Source organism: Camelus bactrianus, chromosome 8, assembly GCF_048773025.1.
Source record: "Camelus bactrianus isolate YW-2024 breed Bactrian camel chromosome 8, ASM4877302v1, whole genome shotgun sequence".
NCBI lineage: Eukaryota > Metazoa > Chordata > Mammalia > Artiodactyla > Camelidae > Camelus > Camelus bactrianus.
In genome coordinates, this window is record NC_133546.1 from 50396073 (window position 1) to 50419842 (window position 23770).

Sequence of the window (23770 nt, forward strand, 5' to 3'; positions counted from 1 at the left end):
TAAACTCTCTTCCCAGTCACACCAAACTTCCCAAACACACCGCTGTTACAAATTCTCGCCACACTGTAGCCTGTGTATTCAGTACTTAGTTATGATGGATTAATAATGTGAATTAAAAATAATAACAATTATTAGTATTATTAATTTAGTTCTATGTTAAAAGATAGAAATAGCAAATTCTCTTAGTGTATTTTTTCTGATTCTGAGTAGATCCACTGAGTGACCTTTTTCAAAAGTTATATATAGTAGCTGAAAGGCCCCTCTGCACCATCTCTGTGGTGGCCATGGCAACTGCGCATTGGATTTTACAGAAACTTCTCTTTCCTCCATTCCTTAATACCAAGGGCTTGAAAGTTGCTGGGAGGAAGTGGATACATTTGCAAAAGGGTCAAGGAAACAGGTAAGAGAAAAATAATTAAGATCTCAATCCAGAATACCTCTAAGGGACTGAGGCTGTTGACGTACAGTCAGGGGAGAGGAACAGCTCCCAGCTGAGAGAGTCCACAGTGCAGACAACGCCTGAGAGCGCTGGGAAAGGGCCAGGTCTGCAAACAGCCTGTGTCTGACGGGCTGCCGACTCAGCCACACGGGCGGTAAGGGCAGGCTCCCAGATGCATGCTCATTGTGTAAACTAAAGAGCTAAATAACTGAAAAGCTGAAAGCTGAAATAGTAGGAATCCAGGCCAAGTTGGGAAAAATTCTGAGCCCTAGTTCCAGTAGTAAGTAAATAGACAGGATGTGGAGAGACGATTGGCAAAAAATGGTCTCTAACATCAGAGGCAATAAAAGCATGAGTGGATAGAGATGATCATTTGCCAGCCAATTTTTCAGTAGAAATACTGGGACTCCAAGTACGGCAGCAGCTCCAGGATTGGGGTCCTACTTTCTGGAGAGCTTCAAACAGGACAGCAGCTACGGAATTCCGCAGCTTGAATAGCACACTTCTGAGTGGGAACATCCTACGGTGGAGGTTGTGGCTTGATCAAGCTGGTCAAGTCTCCAAGTTTCTTGAATTTATCACAGAATGGTGGATTTTTGACAATGTCCAGTGAGGGAAATACAAAGAAAGAGAACTGTTCTTGTTAACTTGGGCATGTAACAATTCTCAAGCTGTGATTTTTATGTACCAATGTAATTACAAGCTTAACAATAGGCGGATAAACTCCCATTTAAACACACTATTTTCTAAGTATACCCTTATTACATGTCAGCATTTAAAAAAAATATTTAAGGCTATGTTTTCCTTTCCTTACTTAATTGATAATTCTTCAGCTGCAAACATCATGTAATATATACATATGTAAATATATATTTTTCTTATCACTCACATGGTCTATTAACACACATTGCATATAGTTGGCATGCAATAAATATTTGGAGAATGAATTAATGAACAACAATACACAGAAATTTTCATGAAGGATTGATTTGGTACCATTTCAACATCTGTGTCTGTTTAATAACTTCACTTTTCCCTTCTGGTTCAATTTGGTCACAGGGTATTCTGAAGATTAATGAATAAAATATTTATGAATTCTTTTAGAAAGGCAAATGAAAGATCAACATAATATTTCCTCTCTGCATAATAAAGCTAGAGAATTCCTAACATCCCTTAGGCAAATTCACCCTAAAACTCTTCATTTCATTTTGTCTGAAATAGTCTTTTGATTTATTAATGTTGATTTAAAGAGTATTGGCCAAGTGCATCTTGAAAATTAGTGCATCAGACTAGATCCTTGACCATTGCTTAGGCTTTTATATCACAAAATTATATAGGCTACACTCTTTTAAAAACCTGTCTTTCTAATGTAAATACAATTACTTGGGTACCAGTGTGATGAAACGAACATCATCACACTGGTAGTAAAATGAGTGATGGTTCACGTCAGTCATTCACTTAATCTCATCCACAGCATCAAAGTAAGCAACTACTTACTCTTTGATTTTTTTTAAAGTAGTATTTACATAGTTGCATCCTAATTCAATTGTTACATTTGTGCAAACAGGAAATCAAAAGACTCTCTGAGAATGATGAACTTTACCCTGAACAGAAATAACACTTAAGTTAAAGTGCAGAAATGGTATTTGCCTTGAAGTAAACGAATACTATTTTTGGCGGGTTTGCTATGTGCCAAATATTGCCTTTGAGCAGTATAAAAGTTATGTATTTAATCTTCATAATGACACTATGATGTAGACATGACTCTTTCCATTAAATAGATGAGGTAATTGAGGCTCAGAGATGTTAGATAATTAGCAGAAGTTTATAAAGGAAGTAATAAGTAGACCTTGGTTTCAATAGTCAGATGATTCTGATTCCAAAACTCATGTCCTAAGATAAAAATAGAATAGATTTTATAGTCTTCTATAACTAGCATAAAAGCTCATGTAAAAATCCATCCTTTGATTCTGAGCCCAACAAAGCCATCTTCTTAACCTAAAAAAGAAGAAATAACTAGCACGTACCATTTTTACAAAGTTCTAGCTAGATTTAAAAATCTGTTATATAGTGACATATCATTCTAATAGAACACTTCAAATTATAGTGATTGGGCTCATTTTTTAAAAAGACTACTAGATTCTAGTACTAAGATCCTGTATGAATCGTTCTAAAGGTTTCTTTGTCAACTAACCATGTGAGCACACACACACACACACACACACACACACACACACACACACACACACAAACACACACATACGACATATCCACTACAGTGTTACCGCACACAAGAGATAACAAAAGATGATGAAATAATATGATTGGATTAATTAAGCTATAAGCATTGTATCAAAATTTGTTGTATATTTATAAGGCACTGAGATTTTAAGAGGAGGCCATAATATAGCTTATAATTATAAGAAGCCAGGTAAGTTTACAATATTTTTATATGTTAATTCATTATCCCTTTCAATCCTTAGGACAACATAGTAAAATTTATTATTTCTATTTGACAAATGAGGCTCAAAGAGGTTAATTATATAATTTGCTTAAAGTAACAGCATTAGAAGGGGTTGGAAATGGGATTCAGATACTGGCTTCTCATCCCTATTTACTGGTTTAATCTATTTTGGAAGGAAATAAAAAGGTTTAGTAGACCAATTCCTCACCACCTCACCCATATCTGATGTGAAACCCTATATATTAAAGTTGAAGAAGAAACAATACTTGTAAAATTTTTGCTAGTTTTGAATTAATCACACCTACCTTTTACCTCTGAATGCTTAAGGATTCTTTTATACCGCCTTCTGACCATAGTCCAGTGATCTTCCTTTGTATATAGTCTACCTATTCTATGTATCAGCATCTATAATATGAGGATTATAACTGCCCCATGATGTTGGTACAAGGCAATCATAGCACTAGGATATAGTGAGCATTAAATATGTTTCACAATTAGGTTACTTTATAGTAGAGATTGTCAGTACAAAAGGTAACATGCAACAGGAGTTAGACTCAGAGTTTACATACAATAACATCGTTTGGATCAAACTTCCTAGGGCTACTATACATCCTAGAGTTTGTAATATTCATACTCTATGTATGTGTATGCTCCTATTTCTAGTAACAGAGTCAGGAAATTCTTTGGATCAAACAAGCAAGAGAATTTCTGCATTGGTGAAAAACAGAGGTAAGTAATTTAAAAGCAAGAAATATATTGTGGTATATATTTACATGGAGAAAATCAGTTATGATAGTTGTTTATTACATGTAATATAAATGTTATTATATATCAAGTTATAGACTTATTTGCAATATCTTCCAGCTGTCTCAATTTTTAAATAAAATTCTTCTGAAATTGAGCATAACAACAACAACAAAAAGCTGTAATTTGAAATTTGTTAGCTATAAATCACAAAAGTGAAGAGGGAATGTTTGTTAAAATTTAGCAGATGTACTGAATCCAAAATTAATAAAATCTATAGTTAAATGTTATGTTTATAAAGAAATATTTTATAGTTGTATTTAATAACAAAAATCTATCAAAATCTTATACACATTTAGTGTCAATGCCATATATTATAAATGCTAATTGTACTATGAATGTCGCACTAGTACCACTGTTTTTCTAATAAATAAATAAGAGTATATAGTTTACTATACACAACAGCATCAAAAAGTAATATGGATTTATATAAGTCATAAACATATATTGTTTGTTTTTATATAAAATTATATATAAGCTACTTAATAAATATTTACATTATTATTTATTATTTTTAATTTATTTTAAAGACTCAGTAAGGCCAAGATGTCTTTTATTTGGTATTCCATTTCAATATTTGTTGGAAATAAATTCCAAAATTATTGAAATATCAAATAAAATTCCTAAAACAAATTCCTAAAATTATGAATAAAATGGAATAGTACAGGAAAACATATAGTTTTGACAGTAATTATCACCAGTCTACTCCCTCTCATTCCACACCCTGTTCCCAAATACAGAATGCAGCTTAGCTCTGTGTATTACTCTGAATGCAAAATAGCCAGAAAACAGATTTTGTACATTTTATAAATAGATTCACTCTTTCTTTCTGTTTTAGAAATAGAGCCAATGAAGAGAAAGTACTATTGTTTATAGCAATTGTTAACCTTACTTCTCCAGAACTTTTCTGGAATTTATTATGAATATATATCTGAGTTATAATATTTCTTGATAATTATAGGCCTCAATGCCATCTCTTATTCTCTATTTTTAAATAATTTCAGCCACTGTATCATGTTGACTTTATTCTGAATTTCTACATGGTAAATGTTGCCCACTTATAATAATCTATTAATTAATTGATACGTAAAAACTTTATCCCAGCTTTATCTCCCATGGTTTTCCAATCCATTCCTCAAATCCAGGACACTGAACAGTATGTCAAACTTGCTGTTAGCCACATTCTAACCTGAATGCTTGTTCCAGCAAAAGAACCAATTACTTAGTATCTTAAGCAACTTGCATTCCCTTTGTATTGTGCACTGTGTTTGCTTTCCCATGTTTGATGACTCCATACCTCTACAGCCTGCTTGGCATTTTGTATTTTCAAAGTTACATTCTTACTCTCAGCAGTTCTGTCTTGATGTCCAGTATGGATGTGGAGTCCTAAGTCTCAGAACATTGCTAGTCCCCAGACTCTGCAATATTGAACTCAGTCCTCTTGCCAGGATATTGGCCATCATCTTCTCTAGGTGTTCTTGTCACTGACTGTCACTTGAGGGGTCCTCCTTTCTCAATACCACAAATTTCTGCCTAGCTAAACTTCCTCACACCATTTGTGACTGACTACAGCCATACGTGACCATGCAGCTCTTAAGTATACAATAAGAAGCTGAGGGAAATTGTGAACAGAAACGTATTAATCCTTTACAAGTTTGTATTACACAATCTGAGATCAATGCTTTCAAGGTAAATTTTGATTTTCATGGCAGAAGGGTTAAAAAAGTCTTTTGATTCAATCTTACTTTTCCAAGTGAAAAGTTTTAAAATTGACCTAAAAAATAACATGAGTATGAAGGAAATGCTACATTGCAACTGCCATCTTTCATGTAAGGAACAATTACTTAAAATGAAAATTTCAACTCTTTATCAGCTTTAGATAAGTGCTGATTATTTAATCTGCCAATGAGCAAAGGCAATTAGATGGAGCACCCCATGTCAATGAAACAATGGAGGTTGTTAGGGCATCTCAATTATTTATATTCAGATTCAACTTGCAGCTTAGTACATCAAGGAAGACTAATAGGTATATAAAGTGAAGAAATACAGTGCCATTCTGTTTCTCATGCCACATACTCCAGGCCCTTTTACTATTTATTAACTCAATCATATACAAATGCAATGAATGTTGTTCTCATGACTTCATTATATACTCTGAAAATTCTTATGCAAATACGTCTGCCATATTTGATTAGAATACAGACTTCAAAATATTTCTTCTGTGGCAAAGAATAAAAATAGCAGTTATGTTAATAAATTTTGTGAAATGTTACACCATTTTCAGCAAAATATTAAGAAGTTATGTAAAGCCCCTGGTAAATATGTTCATCCTTGCTGTCACAAAATAGCATGGAAAACAAAGAATGTAACAAGAATTTGAAGGAAGAACTAGATCAATCAAAAAAAGACCAAATTGGTATGAAGTCAACATTACAGTTTGAATATGATTTTTGTACTAAGACATGAGATGTGATCAGTAAGACATACACTACCTTCTAATTTTGTCAGTTCCCTAAATTCTGTGAGGAAAAAGAGGTACTGACTTTATTACCAAATCCTGAGTGCCTGGTATCAAATCCAGTATACTGTGTGCAACATACTCATGATTAAAATTGATCAAAGAAAGAGTAATTAATTCATTATTTTGTTACTTTCTATACTTTTGGTGTTTTAGTGGCATATGAGATAAAACCAGCTTTTTCAAAAATGCCTTTATTGATTAAAAAAATAGCAAGTTAGTTTGATTCATTGTCTTCCAAAGTCTTAAATTCATTCTCATTTCAACTTAATCAAAGAAAAGAGCTACAGCTAATTAAGACAAGCCAACAGCAGTGAAGGTGGGCTTGCAGTGCTAGCAGTAAATGAAAGCTGCCTGGTCACACTTTATTTCTCTACGGTTCTCTTTTCATTGACTTTTCTGAAGGTAAATCTTTGTACAGGAACAGAGTGATCACTTGTGCCCCTTAGTACATGAGCTAACTCCCTGCTGTGAATGTATATAAACGTTGATCTTTTAAGTTAATCAAATGAGGAAAGAAATTATAAAATTTATGGGCCATGGTCTACTGTTATAAAGAATAACTGTTAGAAGATTATTGGACCTTAAACACATAAAGATTCATCTCCCTTATAAACATTATCCCTTCTTTTGAAAAAGAGACTGGAAACTATTCCTCTAACACACTATTTTTTCACTATTTAATTAAAAGCATTTCTAAGTTTTTGTCTTTTAAGATAATTTTTTCTAAAATAATTGAGACTAGCCTAATTGCATTTTCTAAGTGATTAGATATTTTGATAATAAAGTACAAGTAGGAAAATTAAAAAAAAAAACTCTCCAAAATATATTTGGCAAAATGAGAAGGCCTAGTGATTAGAATACAGATGCAGTATAAGAATAAATTAACACACACTTTGATTCAGTCAGGCAGTCATGCCTTCATTATGAGCTCCTACTGTGCACCAGACACTGAACTAGGTCCAGGGTCTTTTAGGAATGACAAAATCTAGTTCTTGCCTGGAAAGCACTTGCAATCTATTGAGAAAGAGGTGTGAAAACACGCAAAAGTGCCAGACTTAAATTTCAACGTGGGGTTGTACCTAAAGTGTATAAATGAAGTACACACATGTAAACTGTCTGGAGGACTCAGAGTAACTCTAATACACAAGAAACGTTACTTACATCCTGAAAATGACAGCACAAGTAGGAATATGTCATACATTCCAACAGGGGTAAGTGGTTCAGACAGCGGGAACATCCCGTGCTGAAATGAGGAGGCACATCAGCCCTGTTGATTCATCTCTGGTGAGATGGCAAGACGGGTGGCTCGGAAGAGCAGGGAGCAGGCAAATATGAGGCTGGACAAGTAGCAGGAGCCAGATCATAGAAGACCTGGCAGGTGTGGCCAATGAGCTAAAATTTCATCTAGCAAATGAAAAGGAGTCATGAGTTTGTTTTAGTAAAAACAGTATAGAAGAGAAATACAAGGAGTGGGACTTCAGTGAGAAGACTATGGCAACAGCCAGCGGAAAGACCATTGGGTCCTTAAGGCATAGCTCTGGGGTGAAAAAAGAATGTAGTTAAGGAATATACTGATACCGTAGATTTGACAATGTTCGATGACTGTTGAATGTGAAGAAAGGAGAAAGGAAATGGAAAGAGAGGTCAGCATCTAAGAGTTTAAATTTCCCAAACCAGTAATCTCCTTTTAGTAATTTGAATGAAATAAACAACCAACAGTCATTATTAACTTGTGTTGCATATTAATAAAATACATTTTTATTAATTAATAAAAACCACCACGCATATTCGTTGATATTGTGCTACCAAATGGATTACAGGTACATTATATTTAGATGCCTGGCATAATGGAAACACGGGAAAGGAGTCCCGGGATACAGTTAAGCTTAGAATGTACCTTGAGGTGTTTGTACTTGATTTCATTCTCTTGACTTAAAATTGCTGCAAACTCAGTAAATCAATAATAAATATATCCATTGCCAAACTGATGGATTTGAAAAAGTGAGTTCCCACACTATAGTAACTGTGCTTGGGGAAGGTAGACGTCTGGTCAGAAGACAGGGAGAAATGTCATCCAATCATGCAGTAAAGGACAGTGATAAATGCGCCCTGACAGGGGGCTTCCACATTCCCAGAAGCATGGAAATAAGTGAATAATTAATAAAGAATGCATAGTAGAGAAAAGGTTTTATAATAAGGGGTCAGGTCTAGGGAGCGGTCTAGAGCACTAACCGTATGGCAGTGTGTGGGCAGGGGGGAATGTTTGAGAAAAGTATACCGTCAGTTAAAGAAAACCCAAAACGTTATATGTGAAAGAAGAAGGTTCCTTTCTTCCCTCTGTCTTGATTAGATCGGGACTGGATGTACTATGCGGTTTGGTTCCCTGGCTGGGTTTATACCAAACGAAGATAAAATTTTTACTGAGCTACTAACATTGCTATCTTTAATATGATGCTTCCAGATCACAGAAGAAACTACAACTATGGGAGAAATGGTCTTGTCTTCAATAGCCATTTAGCTGCAAAACACTTAGCCCAGTGGTCAATTAAGGTGCTAATTCAACCAGAAAAATTCTTATGACTCCAATTCGTTGTATCTTTTTATAGCTCAAACATAAAAGAATGTGAGAGTCTAAGCACTGTGCCCTTACATAGTGACAAATGACTGTGATGCTGATAATAATAGGTCTTGCTCCAAGCACTAGGGACTTTGCTGATAATCCCATTTCTTAATGGGACCACAGTGAGGAAAAAGAACAAGGGATATATAAACACCGAGATCTCATGAATTGGCTAAAGGGAATGTTGCCAACTCCACACTGCCAGGCTATAATTCTTTTCCTTTCGAACTAGAATCCTCTTAATTTCCTTACTCCATTCATGGTGGAAATAGCTTATTAATTTCTTTTCCTAAACATTTAAAAACTGGGAAAAATGCTTACAATATAATCCTAAATGGAAAACAAAAAGAATACTTATATAAGGCATAAATATACCAACTTTTTTTTACAGATCTAATATTATTTTTTATAATACTGAACTACTTTATAATTAATATCATATGATAAAATATTTTACATATAATCATTTATATTCTAAAAGATATTATCAATTTTCCAAAATGGAAATTGTAAAAAAAGTTATCATTTTAAAAGAAATAATTATTTTAATTACAAACTTTATGTCTACTTTCAAAATATTTTGTGTTTCATGCTCTGCTTATAAATACAATAAATAGCTGGTACACATTTTTAGGTAAGAAATATTCAAAAAGTGCTCATACAAGGAAATTTATCCTATCCTCATCATACAATTTACTTTTAAATTGCTCATTTAAAAAATGTTTTCATGTTAAGTTTTCTGGTGAAATTTTTATATTGTATAGTAACTCAAATAAAAATAGATAAATGAAGGGGTAATTAACTCTTACACATGAAAGGTTTCATTTTTTTCTTAAGATGCCACTTGAAAAGCATTTCATGACTATGACAAAGAGAAGAATGTCGGCATTAAAAATTCTTCTGAAGATTTCAAAATCTCTGGTCTATATATAATGCCCAGAATTTTCAATAAATAGGCTAACCATTTTTCTCATCAGTGTATTTTTATTCTAGCATTCATCCACTACCACTAAATCACCTACCAGCTCAGAAGAAGGGCAGAGTTGAAGCATGAACTCATGGCTAGAAAGAAAGAACCCAAAACTGCATTTCTCCCCATACCCTGTCTTTTTGATCTGTCTTCTGAAGGTTAATTCTCTCCAAGAGTCCCTACCTTCCTGGATAAGAAATCAATATACCTTCCTTGGTATTTATCTTTCAAGAGTCTACTTAACATTACCAGAAGCTTCAGGGGATGACATGTAAAGTCATACTGGAATCATATAGAAATACAGAGAGTACCCAAGTAAGGCTGGATTATTTTTGTGATTCTGATATACAGAAGGGCACATATCAGTGGAGGTCTTAGGGTATGAAAGTGCTAAGAGCATCATGCCTATTGATTTACTTTTCCTAAAACCATTCAATAATAGTTTTGAATAACAAATGATAAGCTATCCATCTTGAAATTAAGGAAGAATAAAGACAGCTATTAAACATACATGGAAAAATGTACACATGATTAAAATAATAATTTAAAGGACAGTATACATTTTTATTTTAAAAAATAACACTGCCTTACTGAGTTCCAAAATTCTGATTCACCGTCTTCAAACTGGGAATAAAGTATAACATTTGCAATTTATTCTCAATTATATGTTATTTTTTAATCTGGAAGTACCTCAGAGGAAAAATATCTTCATTTTAATGTACTTACATATTTTCCTTCCAGTTGTGAACAAAAATACTGCAATGTGAATGAAAATACTGCAACCATATCAGTAAACAAAGAATGCTGAAACCAAGTCATCAGCGGCTGCCGCCACCCCCCAGTGGGGACGGGCCTGCAGCCCAGCCTCTGCAGCCACTCACAATGGTGCACTCTGAGCGGACTCAGAATAACAAAGGACAGGATACTGGCCCTAGATAGCTAGGTGCTTGTCAAAGGAATGAATTCAGTGAGCCCAAATGTTTGCTTCCTCCCATACATAGAAAAGCACTAAATTCTTTAACTTAAGATGACTGGTTTTCTTTAGATAACAAGCAATCTTTTATTGTTTCAACTACCTGGTCTTTGTTGTAAAGCTCCTATATATCCTAGCTCCTCCCCTACCTCTTTGGAGCAGTCCCTCAGAGCCATCTGAGGGGCTGTCATCCCGGGTCGAGTCCTCCCGCCAAATAAAACATAACTCTTAACTTTTAGGCCGTGCATTTATTTCAGTCGACACAGTAAAGTTTCTCAAATAGATCTTAAGATAAAACTAAACTATTAGAACTTGTCTCTCATCTCTTCTTATGCAAAGGAAAAAAAATCCTCCTCATGTTATTTCTTTAAAAAAGTAATGAGGATATAAGACATTTTAAAATTCTAGTGTATAATTTCTCTAAAAAAAATAAAGGCCATTTGTTTCCCTCTCCATTAGAAGACTGGTGCCTAGACAGTAACTGATTTCTTCGATCACTATGAAGACACTCAATTTGTATTATTAAATCTTTTAAGGAAAAAAAAACCCCACAAAATTTCCTTCTATTTTGCTTCAACATAGCTAGCAAAACATATGTTGCTAAAAACATACTTCGAGGCCCCATGGAAGCAATTAATGGAAAATTACAATTATAATAGTAAAAGCTTTTAAACATATCAGGGTAAAGGATTTTATGCTTATAAAGTTTCCATTTAGAATGACACTTGTTAAAAGCAAGTAGTTATGACCTAGGAAATGTAAATATTGCAGAAGTGCTGAGCTATTTCCTAAATTGTAACAGTAACCTGGTCTGTAGAAAATAGATTTAATGAGAATACATCAGGCAGTTATAATTTGATTAAATAGTATAGTATATAGTATATAGGACCTACTTGGTCCTATAAGGTAGCCAGTAGCTACATTTGGCTATTGAGCACTTCAAATGTGACTTAGTCTGAATTAATATGTATGGTGTCAAATACACACCAACTTTCAAAGACTTAATAGAAAAAAGAACATAAAATATCTCAGTCATAATTTTTATACTGATTGCCTGTTTAAATAATAGCATTTTTGATACAATGGGGTAAATAAAATAAATTAATAACATTGAAATTTACCTTTTCGTGTACTTTTTTTTAACATAGCTATTAATTTTAAATTATATATGTGCATTGCATTAGATTTTCATTGGCAGCACTGGTATAAACAACTAAAGTTACATAAGAATGTAACCTTCTTTTACAATTCATGCATTAATCCAGTCTCTAGATTTAAACTAAGACTTGAAAACAAATGTGATTATTGGTTAACCTTGAGCCTTACACAGAGTAAGTAAGCTCAAGAGAGATTCTTATGTGATGTTAAGTCATTTATATGACATCAGGCATCAGAAACCAACATGATGAAGAGGAATCATATATTGGTAGTTAAGATCAGAAGGATAATTTTCAGGTTAATGTCTTTTCAGTCTCTAATTTACCCTATATATGGCACTAATCAATTTTTTAAAAATCCTTACATTAAATATTCTAGCTGTAGTTGTAACACCTTTTGAGATACATGGATAAAAGTATATATTTGCAATATAAAATTGATTTAGAAAATTGCTAACAGAATTATTTGCAATAATAGCTCTGATATTATGTCTTTAACATTAAACAACTAAACCGAAGTTGGATCCAGAGGATTTAATAACGTACGTAATATTACATAGAAACACGCAAACTGATCTTTAAGTGGGAATTCATACCGTCATAAATCCATCCAGCAAACCTGAATCGGGTTTCGGAGGTGCCTGCAGCCGTTCCATCGACCACTTTTCAATGATGGAGGAGACTTGTGTGTTTTCTGTATTTAATATTCTGAACCCTGTCATGTTAACGCCACTGTATCGGTAAGGCTCAACATCAAGAGCAAAGAGGTCCTAAAAGACAAATTTCTTTGTGTTATTATGAACAGAGAATATTCACAATAAAGTATAAGTGAAATAGTAGTGTGTTCTTGCTTCCCTTAGGATCGTCAACACCACCATGTCTCAAGTGATGTTAAACATCACAAATCATCAAGATTTAAATAGACTACCCTCATGTTTTGCCAATGCAAATATATATATGTGTGTGTGTGTGTATATATATATATATTACATAAACATGCATGTATCTATATTATTCCAATTCTACCAATGGGACAACAGGCTTTTCTATAACCTACCTTTAAGGTTTGCATAAGCTTTCTTCCCCATGTTAAGGATAGCTTGCCCTTAAATTTTATGTATTACTGTTTTACATTTCACTGACTATAGGTGTTTTTCTATGTCCTGCTTCTTTGATTAGTTATTGTCTTTTTTTGTTTGTTTGTTTGTTTTGCTTGGTCTTTTTTTTTTTTTTTTGAGATAGATCATGAAATATGGCTTCTAACTAATGAAAATTATATAAAAGCTGAGGAAGAAAGTTAACAAGACTGGCCTTACTGATTACAGAACACTTGCAGTTCTTTTGTCTTATACCCTATCCAGCAACTTCACCATAAGGACCCCTTTAGATTTTGGCTGCCCTTTCCACTCTGTATAGAGCGAATACTCTGGCTTTGCCCTTTCGTTTTCCTAGGAGATAGGAGGCCAAAGCTGTCAGGGAATCAGAGGTCTATGAGAACATGCAACATGTGGGACTTCTGCCTTCTTTCATGCTGGCATTAGCTAATCCCCAGACCTTAAAGGTAACATTGAGAACCAGGGCAGGACCAATACCACTGGTCCTGGGCACAGCCTGCCTTGGACTCACAGAGCTGCAAAAAGACAAAAGAGGACTAAAATTAAGCGGAGGGCTGCTGATGCTGGCCTATGCTCTGCTCTGTGCTGTGAGGAATATAAGGGACTTATAGGTTTTTTACTTTTCAACATTTGCAATCTAGCCAAGGAAAGTAATAGATATATACATATTTCTCTCCTTGGCTAGATTTTATATATATATAAATTTTTATACATATATATATATATATTTACATATATATATGTAAATGTACAATGGTAAGTGAATAATGTATTGCAATATATGCTAAGGGACAAAAGAGTAGAAGCAGTAAGTGCGAGGAGTCAGAAATAAGACAGATGATCTTCGATTTTTATAGTTAGGAACAACTTCATAGAGCAGATGGGGTCGGAGCTGCCATTAAAGAATGGTCAGGCTTTTTCTTGATAGGCAAAAGGAGGCCAAAATGTCAGTAGAGACACAAAAAACAGAAAATATAAAACTTATTCAGGAGACTTTTCTAGATCAGCTTGGTTATAAAAAAGAATTCATGAAAGAGAATAACAGCTCAAGAAAACAGGAAAGTTAGGTTAGAATTAAACCAAACAGGCCTTCAATTACAGGCCAATGAATTCTATAGATGCTAAACTAGATTTTTTTTCCATTTTTTTCCTTATTAAGAGATACTCTTGATTTCCCTAAAATCTTATGATTATGGAAGAACTGAGTTGCAACAGTATTGAAATATAATTAGCAGAAAAGTGAAGGCTTCAACTCATTCTCCACTAGTCTATTACCAAGTTTCTTAAAGGCTGCAAAAAGTCTCCTGGTGGGAAGTGATTTAGAGACATAGTAGAGTTAACCTTTACTGTATTTACCAGTAAAATACAACCTACTGCATGAAGAATCTCTGTTGGGGCTGAGTTATTTTTACAAAAAGCTATTGTGATCAACTACATTTTAGTAATTTGATCTGGTAACTTCAAGGCTCTTAGAAACAAGATCAATTGGGAACCTTAACAAAATTTAACAAAGAGAGGGCACTGGTGAGACTGGTCATTGTGGGAAAGGAGATGTATCTATGACATTATGGAGGAAAAGTTAGTAGAATTTTGTGGGTGATACAGGAGTCAAAGACAATGGAAGTTTGGAAGGAAGTCAGAAGATGAGTCAATTTAGAGGACAATACCTTAAGGTTTAAGTAACTTGAAATTATCTTAATTCTACAACAATTAGAAATGTTCTGCAATGTAGCAATAGATAACAATTCAGGAATATTAGAGATTGACATTTAGATCTCATATGAACATAGGTAATAACTGAAGCTCCAAAGACATCTGAGTTCTGAAGAAAATAATTGAAGAGGAAAAAAGAAAATAAGACACAGGCCCAGACTTGGAGATACTCTCATATTGGGGGGATGGGCAGGAAAGAATTAGTGACAGAGACAGACAGCTATTTCACTGGAAGAAAAACGAGGATAATGTATTCGTAAAGAAATAGAGTTAAGGATAAGGAGGTTTCACAAAAGGATGAAGTCAGATTTTCATGCATATTAAGGAAAAACTGTGTGGTATGTAAAGACAAGAGATAAAGGTAACATTCAATTTGCTAATTGCAAATTAAATCGTACTTAACATACTCAAAAACAGAATAGAAAATTTAATCTACTGAAGGAGCAGCTTCAATAAACCTGATTTTCCGTAAGTCAACAGAGTTGAGATAACAACATAAGAATTTGTGCTTTTCTAAAACATTGATTTCTCAGCAAACTAATTTTAAAATCCATTATGTTGTGAAAGCCCTCTAAAGTAATATAAAAATAAGACACAATATTTTGAATGGATATATGAAATGATATTATTTCAAAATCATCAGCTTCCTACCAGGAATCATTCATTCTCTGTGATGAAAATTCCTCTTGGGTTTTATCCAAATAAAATAAATTATAACTATAAATGCACCAGTCATTGTATTACTTTTTCCTACTCAAACACCCATTTTTCATCCTGACATTCATTATAATAAAATTTAGAGCATTATATTTATGTTTTAATACATTACTTACCAGGGTGGTAAAGATATAATGGTAATATTCTGTCATCATTCCCATAGCTAAGGCCTACGAAGTAAAAAATAAAAATAAATATAAAATATTAATATTAAAGGTACACATTATATGAAATACATTATGTCAATAAGACAACTGAAATCAAAATAGTAGGATGTAATAAAGAATCTATACTATTCAGATGACATTAAAATTGGGTCAAACTAAACATTTTCTCCATAGTTAAAGAAGATTAGTGGCTACTAAAGGAATTTCTGAACCAATTCTCTTGATACAAAAGCTATTAGTTGAATGCTGCTGTTGTAAAGCTTATGGTTTTACATATTAAAGGAGACATTAAATTTGAAAGAAACCTGAAATTAGTGTATCTTAGTTCATTATATTTGTAATGTCTCCACTACAAATACCTTAATAAGGAACAACATTTTATTTTGTTGAACAGTATTACTCAATTAGGAAAACAGTGCTGCAAAGTACTATGCCAACAGAAACTTTTTTTAAGAGACATTTTAGAGACGTTTTCTTAGTGTTAAGAAAGCAAATGTAAATCATCACTGTACATATAAAAGAATTTTTAAAAATTTCTTAATACTACACCAATTGAAAATTACTATGTTTTATTTCTTTCTTCTACAGTCCTCATCAATTTTAGACTATCAATTTTAAAACAAGGATTTTTGGATTAGAACTTCCAGTCATAAGAAGTGTCAATTTCCTCTTTGAAAATAGAGGATGCTTTTGAAATAGCTGTTTATCAATGAACAGTAGTTGGTAATGATAGTTGAAAAGTGATGCATTTATGAGCTAAATGAAGAGCTCTTAGTAGGGAACAAGCATCCTCAGGTGCATCTAATGCTCTTCCACAAACTACTAACCACACAAATTGGTTTACTAAGTAATCTACATGCCTGTGTATTCTATGCTCATAGGTAGGTATTAACCAATTAGCTAGAATAAAATTTGTATTTCTATATTAGCTGTTCACTTGAGAAAAGATAGATGTTTGTGAAAATTTTTGAGACATATAAAATGTAGTTTTTAAAGGAGAGAAACGTTTGTTAATAAAATGTGGCATCAAAGAATTGAGCAGAGGAAAGGAATTTAGGAAGTGTGATATTATGATTTATAATAAGAAATATATATTTGATCTTCATTCCCCACTTCAGGCAAAAGGTTCCAGAAACCCTTGGAATTTCCTAAACAATAAGAGCAATGGAGCATCTTCTGTTATAACATTTGGTCTCTTTTCTTTACTTCCTGAAATTGCTCCAGAGCCACAAAGGTGAAATGAGTGTCTTGTTATTCTCAATAAGCCCCTTTCAACCACAACTGAGTTTATGTGAAGTAAGCTGACTTCAGGAGATTCCTTAAAGGTGAAGGGGAAGCTGGTTGTCAGGGAAACAAACCTTGGGATTAGAAGGTTGGAACTTTCAGTCCCACTCCCTGACCCCCTGGGAATGGAGAGGGGCTGGAGATTGAATTCAGTCGCCTACAGCCAGTGATTTAATCAGTCTTGCCTAAGGACTGAAACTTCCATAGAAACCCAAAAGGAGAAGATTTGGAGAGCTTCCAGGCTGGTGAACACATGGAGATATGAGAAGAGTAGCTTTCTCAGAGAGGACATGGAAGCTCCTTGCCCTTTCCCATATCTTGCCCTATGCCTCTCTTCTATTTGCTATTCCTTAGTTATATCCTTTCATCATAAACTGGTAATCTAGGAAGTAAAATGTATCTCTGAGTTCTGTGAGCTGCTCTAGCAAATTAACCAAACCTAAGGAGAGCATTGTGGGAACCTCCAGTCAATAGCTGATGGGTCAAGAGCACAGGTGATAATCTGGATCTGTGACTCGCATCTGAGGTAGGGGGTATGGATGGGAAGACAGTCTTGTAGGACTAAGCCCTTAACCTGTGGAATCTGATGCTATCTCTAGATAGACAGTTGAATTGAGTTGGATCCTAGGACAATTAGTATAAAGTATTACTGATGGTGTGGGGACCCCCTACTCCACACACACACAGCTGAACTGGATACACAACCCTTAGAAACCAGATAATATTTTCTAAATGAATAAAAATTATATGAGCCAATAACACTGATGAAATTTGCATCTTAAGAAAAATAAGAGAAAATTTCTTTTATTAAATAAAAATTTGCAAGATTATCTTTGTAGAAGGTATTCATTGTTCCTGATAGATATGTATTAAAGGTTTCCCAACTTCAGAACTGCTCAGTGACAGCTCAGCATTATTTTTTATTTTGTCAATATTTTTTATTTTGTCAACTTAATAGGCATAGGAAAAAAGATAACTGAAAGAAATAGTAATTCAGATGTATAACTATAAATAACACATAATGCTTAAGAAGTGTTAGGTACTATTCAAAGTACATTGCACATTTTAATCAATTTAAGCCTCATTAAAAACCCCATGAGATAGGTCCTATTATTATACTTATTTTACAGGTGAAGAAACCAAGACATGCTAAGAATGAATAAATTAGCCAACAAACTGAGACAGTGAGTAAAGATGAACTCCAGGTCTCTAACTCTTGGAATTTGGATATAGAGCATAATCTATGCCTTTTATAAAGTGGCATATTTTATAATCCCAGAGATATAGATCCTTTTTAGGATCTATGCATTCTCAAATTTTTGCCTGTTTCTTTCTTGATAATTTGAAAACCTGGGACTCTCAGGCCACTATGGTGTTTTGGAGGTGAGGATAGGAGTGGGTTAAGGAGATGGAGGTGGGAGGCCAGTTTGCTTCTGACATGGGTGTTCTACACCAGCTCCAGGTTTCTTCCTCATCACCTTGAGAGGAAATACATAAGGGAAAACTGAGGGCCCTATGTGCCTTGTGTTGACCTCCCTTCAGCCTGTGATTCTGAAAACCAAAGTCAGTTATAGACTATGGAGTATGATCTAGGTAGAAAAGTTTAGTTATTTTTGATTGTACCCAGACTTTGACCTTAACAAAAGTGAACAACTGGGCTACTCTCTTGAAAGTCTCGCTAATAATTCCCAATGTGATTTTAAAAAAGAACTTGTTCTGGGCCTTCTTTTAATTATAGGATTTATGTCTGGTTACTGCTTTTGAATGAACTCTATACATACTTCAAACCACATTAAAAAGAACAAAATTATCTTCTTATATATAAGTAAGAGTGGCCACAAGAGAAAATTACTTGTGCCATGTTATCCGCCTGGAAAGAAAAACCACAGATTATTTTTTTCCAAAATCAAAATATTGTTAGAATTTCTCAACACTTAACTGATACAGTGTTAACAATGCCACATGACAAGTTAACACAAGCAGTTATGCAGACATATCATTTTCAATCAGTTTATCCTTCAGCTTATATCTGGAAGATACACTGCTGAAAGTTAACAATTGGAGGGGTAGACTTTATACATATTTCTGAAATTTTGATTTTCTTTTACTTCTCGCTGCTATAGCAGTTTATTTGCATTTGCTTTTTACATTTTTCCAGGCTAAAAAATTTGATTTCACACGCTTTAATGCAGACTTTAAAGTTCTTGGTTGCTGTTTTTGTCTGTGATAGAATGTCCTTGTGAGATTCTACCACACAGCCATAGAAGATTCTCTCTGACAAATCTGGGTAGAGGTGGAATCTTTTGCTACTGAGGTGTGTATAGCAAAGAGTGCCCTCAATCTGCCTCAGAGGAAATCTAGCCAAGCCCAAGCTCCATTCACTCTTAAAGTTTTCAGGTAGGAAACTTCAAATTTGCTGTTGCTTGATATCTAGTAAGAGCTCAGTTAGTTTAAATAAAAGAAACAAACAAACAAGGCCAACCTGATAAATCCATCCCTTTTTCTAGATACTCCTAATATCTGCTCTTGGATTAAAAGCGCATTTATGCCTGCTCTTCAACTCTTACACCATTTGTTCGGAATTCCATCATTAGTCAATACTGAAGAATCTCAGAAAACTTTCATAAATCATAAAATTGAGTCCCATTAAATATGCTAGACTAACTGAGATCCAAATATGGGACAAATGATCTCTGGGACAGGGTAAATTAAAAAAAAATACCACCATATATGTGATCTGCCAGTGTTACAGGATCTAAAAGCATGCATTCTGTGTAATAATGTTCATCTGACTTCATCTTAACTTTTATATTTTCATTTTCCCTTTGTTCTGATTTTTCATCTACTAATCTTGTTAAAATTATATAACTTTTTCTGTTGTATATATTTTAAATACTATTTTAATTGTTTTCATTTTGCAAACATCAGGTTACACATCAGAAAACAAGTACAGAACAATGGATATAACAACTAGAAGACAGTATGGAAATTCTGTTCTTAAAGGTGATGGATATTCTCAACTTTCAGGTAGCAAAATAAGTCAGTTACTCTAGAGACAAGACAATTGATCATTTATATACTTGTTAGAAGCTTAGAGAAAGCCTAACAGATGACAAATAGTACAACACCACTCACTCCAGGCATAAAGGACAGGTATCCTTTCCAACTTTGTGTATCTCAAATGTGATTAAAAATTGTTTTGTATTAAATGAAAAATAAATGCCTACCCTTGATTCTAGTGCTTCCTCTATCACATCATTTTATTCCAAAAAAAAAAACCCCAAACAACAATCGCCCCCTTACATTCTTTATTACCCAAATATAACACCAGAGCAATTTCCCAAATCCAATTAAATATTTTACTTTAGTGAAGCCAATATTCATCTTGGAAGATTGGACAAACATCTGCTTAACAAACTAACCATGTTATAACAGGCATTTATTGTTGGTAGTTATATTTTGTGGGATATAGTTTGGCATCTGAATCTGCATGACTCTCTAGTAGAGATATTTTATCCTACATTTGAGAGGTTTCAAGACAGTTGGCTACTCTCTAGTCAGCCAATGTATAAAAGAGCTTAAAAAACAAAGTCCAAAGACCTGTGTTCAAATTTAAGCTCTACTACACAGTGAGCACATGGCCTCGTACTATATAACCCCTTACATCAGTTCCCTCATATGTAAGATATGAGCTAATAATAATTGTTGCTTTCCAGTGTGCTGTTAGGTTTGAATAGTGCTGACGTAATATTAAGAGGTTTCACTGTTATGAATTGTTTCATTTGACTGATTTAGTATTGTCACTTTAGGTAGGCAGTGTTTTATTCTGGAGTGAAAAGTTCTTAACATCACATCAGTAGGAGGGATACAAATCCCTCCGCTATTTCCTTGCTGTCGGACACTGGTCAAGATACTTAATCTTTCTGAGGCTCAGTTTCTTTGTTTGTTAAGTGGAGACAGTCCCTAATTCATTTGGTTATAGTGATGATTAAAAAAGATCAAATGTGTAAGGCATCTCACAGTACATGCCAGTTAAAGAATTTTTTTTTTCTCTTTTTCCTACTGGTTTATTATAATGATTTAGCTGCTCAGTTGTTGATTTATTCCCTCATTTCAGCACAAAATAGAAATATCTATTGCATTAATCAATATTCACATTAGCAAACAGCACTGAAGCCATTTGAAAGTAACCTCAGAACTTCAAACAATCTGCTTTGAAGATCATCGATATTTTTATTACTTTTAAGACAATTAATTAAAAGCAATTGTCAGACTTTTTATCAGAAAATTACATCGAAGTGACTTCTCTGCCTTTTGTTTAACTGACTGTGTAACACTAACACTTGGATTTAAAAAAACAAAAATCCTACTTCAAATGCAAATTTAATAAAGAAATTAAGAATTTAAGTATTTTAAGATTACCTGCTTCAAAATGCCTGCTGCCATTTCATGGCTACAGTCAAAGATGACATGGAACTCCTTGCCTCTTTTCATTTCTTTTAGTAAGGGTTTTGCATCTTTCGTATCAGCAGGTAGTTGACGGATCTTAAGCCGAAGATTGTATCTTGATGGAGCTTTGATGAGCTCCTGCAAACGAATGAGACCTTTAATGAAAAAGAAAAAAACCTAATATTAGAGGAAAGACAGAGTGGGTCACAGAATCACAAAACATACTACAATGCCTGATTTTCTTGACCACATACATATGCATCTCATGATGTGACCGTTGAAATTCCTACTTGAAAACTCCTGATCCTATTATTTTTGTTAAAATTCACTAGTCGAATTCTTAAGGAATTTTTCAAAGTATGAAAGATATACATGACTTTATGTTAATGTAAGTTATGTAATTATTCTCTAGTATTACAAACTTTGCTTGCTTCTTTTTTGTTTTTGTTTACAAGTAATGGTCTAGTAATTTGGAGTATATGTAAGAGTGAAACAACTTTTCTTAGTAAAATAGACTCTAAATAGCAGAAACCATAATTACATTACTTTAAGAAATAAAACTTTCCTTTGTATTGTTTTCTCTTGTATCATTTTATATTTCTTAAGAAATAAATACAACCACAGAAATTGTTAATAAAGCAAACATTTTCCTGGAAAAGTAGATCCTGATTGTATGTTTCAAAAACATACTAAATTAATAGATACATTTCCAATAGGTTATAGAACTGTTGTGCATTTTTAAGTAACAGAGATAAATCATTGAATTTATTCCTTCACACAAACTTTAAGTAATGAAGCCCCTTTAAAAACTGATGAAAAGACCCAATATGTAAGAATGTGAGAAGAAAAGAAGGATCATACAATTCTATTAGCTTGGACCAAACTAAGCAATTTCCTTTCTCCTCTTTCTTTTCCTTACTTACCCCTTTTCCACCTCATCTCTATATTGCTATAACTCCATTTCTACCTTCTCTGAAAAACTACCTTCATTAGTATTAGTATGACAAACAATAACAAAGGAAAATATCTGTAAATAAATAATCTGAAACACTTTCTCTCTCTCTATATATATACTTTCTTTTTATTATATATATATTATTTTACCTGGAAACAGGAATTAAAAATGTCATACTATGACTAAAAATCTACTGTATATTAAAATAACACATGATATCTAAAGAATAAAATCTAATTGTAGGAATTTTTTTTTCAGTTTTTAAATAATTAATTAATTAATATAGTGCTATATATACTTTGATGTGTTGCAATATATTTAATACAATTAACATGACTAATTTTTAGTACCTTCATCCTTGAGACATACAATTTTAAAAATATGTAAATTCATAAATATACCTAGTATCTTTTGCTTTTAAAATACTGTCTCATAAAATTTACTTCATTGTAAGTTATTTTAGAATTTTGCTGTTTAAAATTCTACAAGTAATATTTGCATAACTTACACAGTATAATACTATTATCTCATTTTGTTTTACAAATTTGAATATTTACTAACTAGTAAAATAAATATTACATAATTAATTGATAGCAAATGTATCCATTAAACATAACACAATTCAGTCTAGGGAATTATGTATGTAATGAGTACAGATGTTAATACTGAGTTGTGCAAAGGTGAAAACAAATATTTGAATTTATAACATCTGCTTAATTGTAATAGAGTTTAACATCGGGCTTATAAAATCCTCTAAAACATGTATAAAAGGCTATACATCACTTTGCACATGGGAGTACTCTGCAACTCAATTAGAATAAAATTTTAAAGGGTAGCAACATTGTTTAAGTATTTTTATAAATAAACCACAGAGTATAATTGCTGCAAGGAAGTGGCTCCCAAACTCTGGAAGGTTATGACAGTAATCTGTGAAGCTGGTTACAACCTAAACAACTAAATCAGAACCTTCAGGGGATAGGACTCGTGCATGTGTAGTTTTAACAATCTTCCCAGGTGACTTTTTTGTCCTCAAAGAGTATGGCCAATTTCCAAAGATAGGTTTGGTTTCAAGTAAGTGTCATAGAGCTACTCCTTGAACCACTTTGGCATAGCAATGTTACAGGATAATAACTATTTATATTAATCAGTAGCATAAGCCAATAAAATAATTATTCAAAGAATGATTTCCAACTTCGTTAGGAAGAGTGAGTTAAAAAACTGTAAATACAACTGTCCATAGGAATAAGAGAGAAAAAAAGAAGACATCATTCGTTTACTCATGCAGAAAACAAATGTTTATTGAATTTTTACTATAGATCAAATATTGTTCTAGACATTGGGGATACCATGAAATACAAATAGACAAACTTCCTGCCCACACCGTACTAAAAATACACAGGGGGACAAAGGTTACTAAGCAAG

At 33.4% G+C, this 23770-nt stretch overlaps 1 protein-coding gene across 3 annotated transcripts in view; it reads right to left on the bottom strand.

The window, feature by feature from the left end:
- Positions 1 to 23770, bottom strand: part of GRIK2 (glutamate ionotropic receptor kainate type subunit 2) — a 926084-nt gene that overhangs the window by 307653 nt on the left and 594661 nt on the right. For all 3 annotated transcript variants that reach the window (XM_074368582.1, XM_074368583.1, XM_074368584.1), the window contains 3 exons: positions 21367 to 21548; positions 15610 to 15663; positions 12545 to 12718 (listed from right to left, as the gene is read on the bottom strand). In XM_074368582.1, coding sequence (XP_074224683.1) covers positions 12545 to 12718; positions 15610 to 15663; positions 21367 to 21548 — 410 coding nt within the window. The remainder of the gene's footprint in view (positions 1 to 12544; positions 12719 to 15609; positions 15664 to 21366; positions 21549 to 23770) is intronic.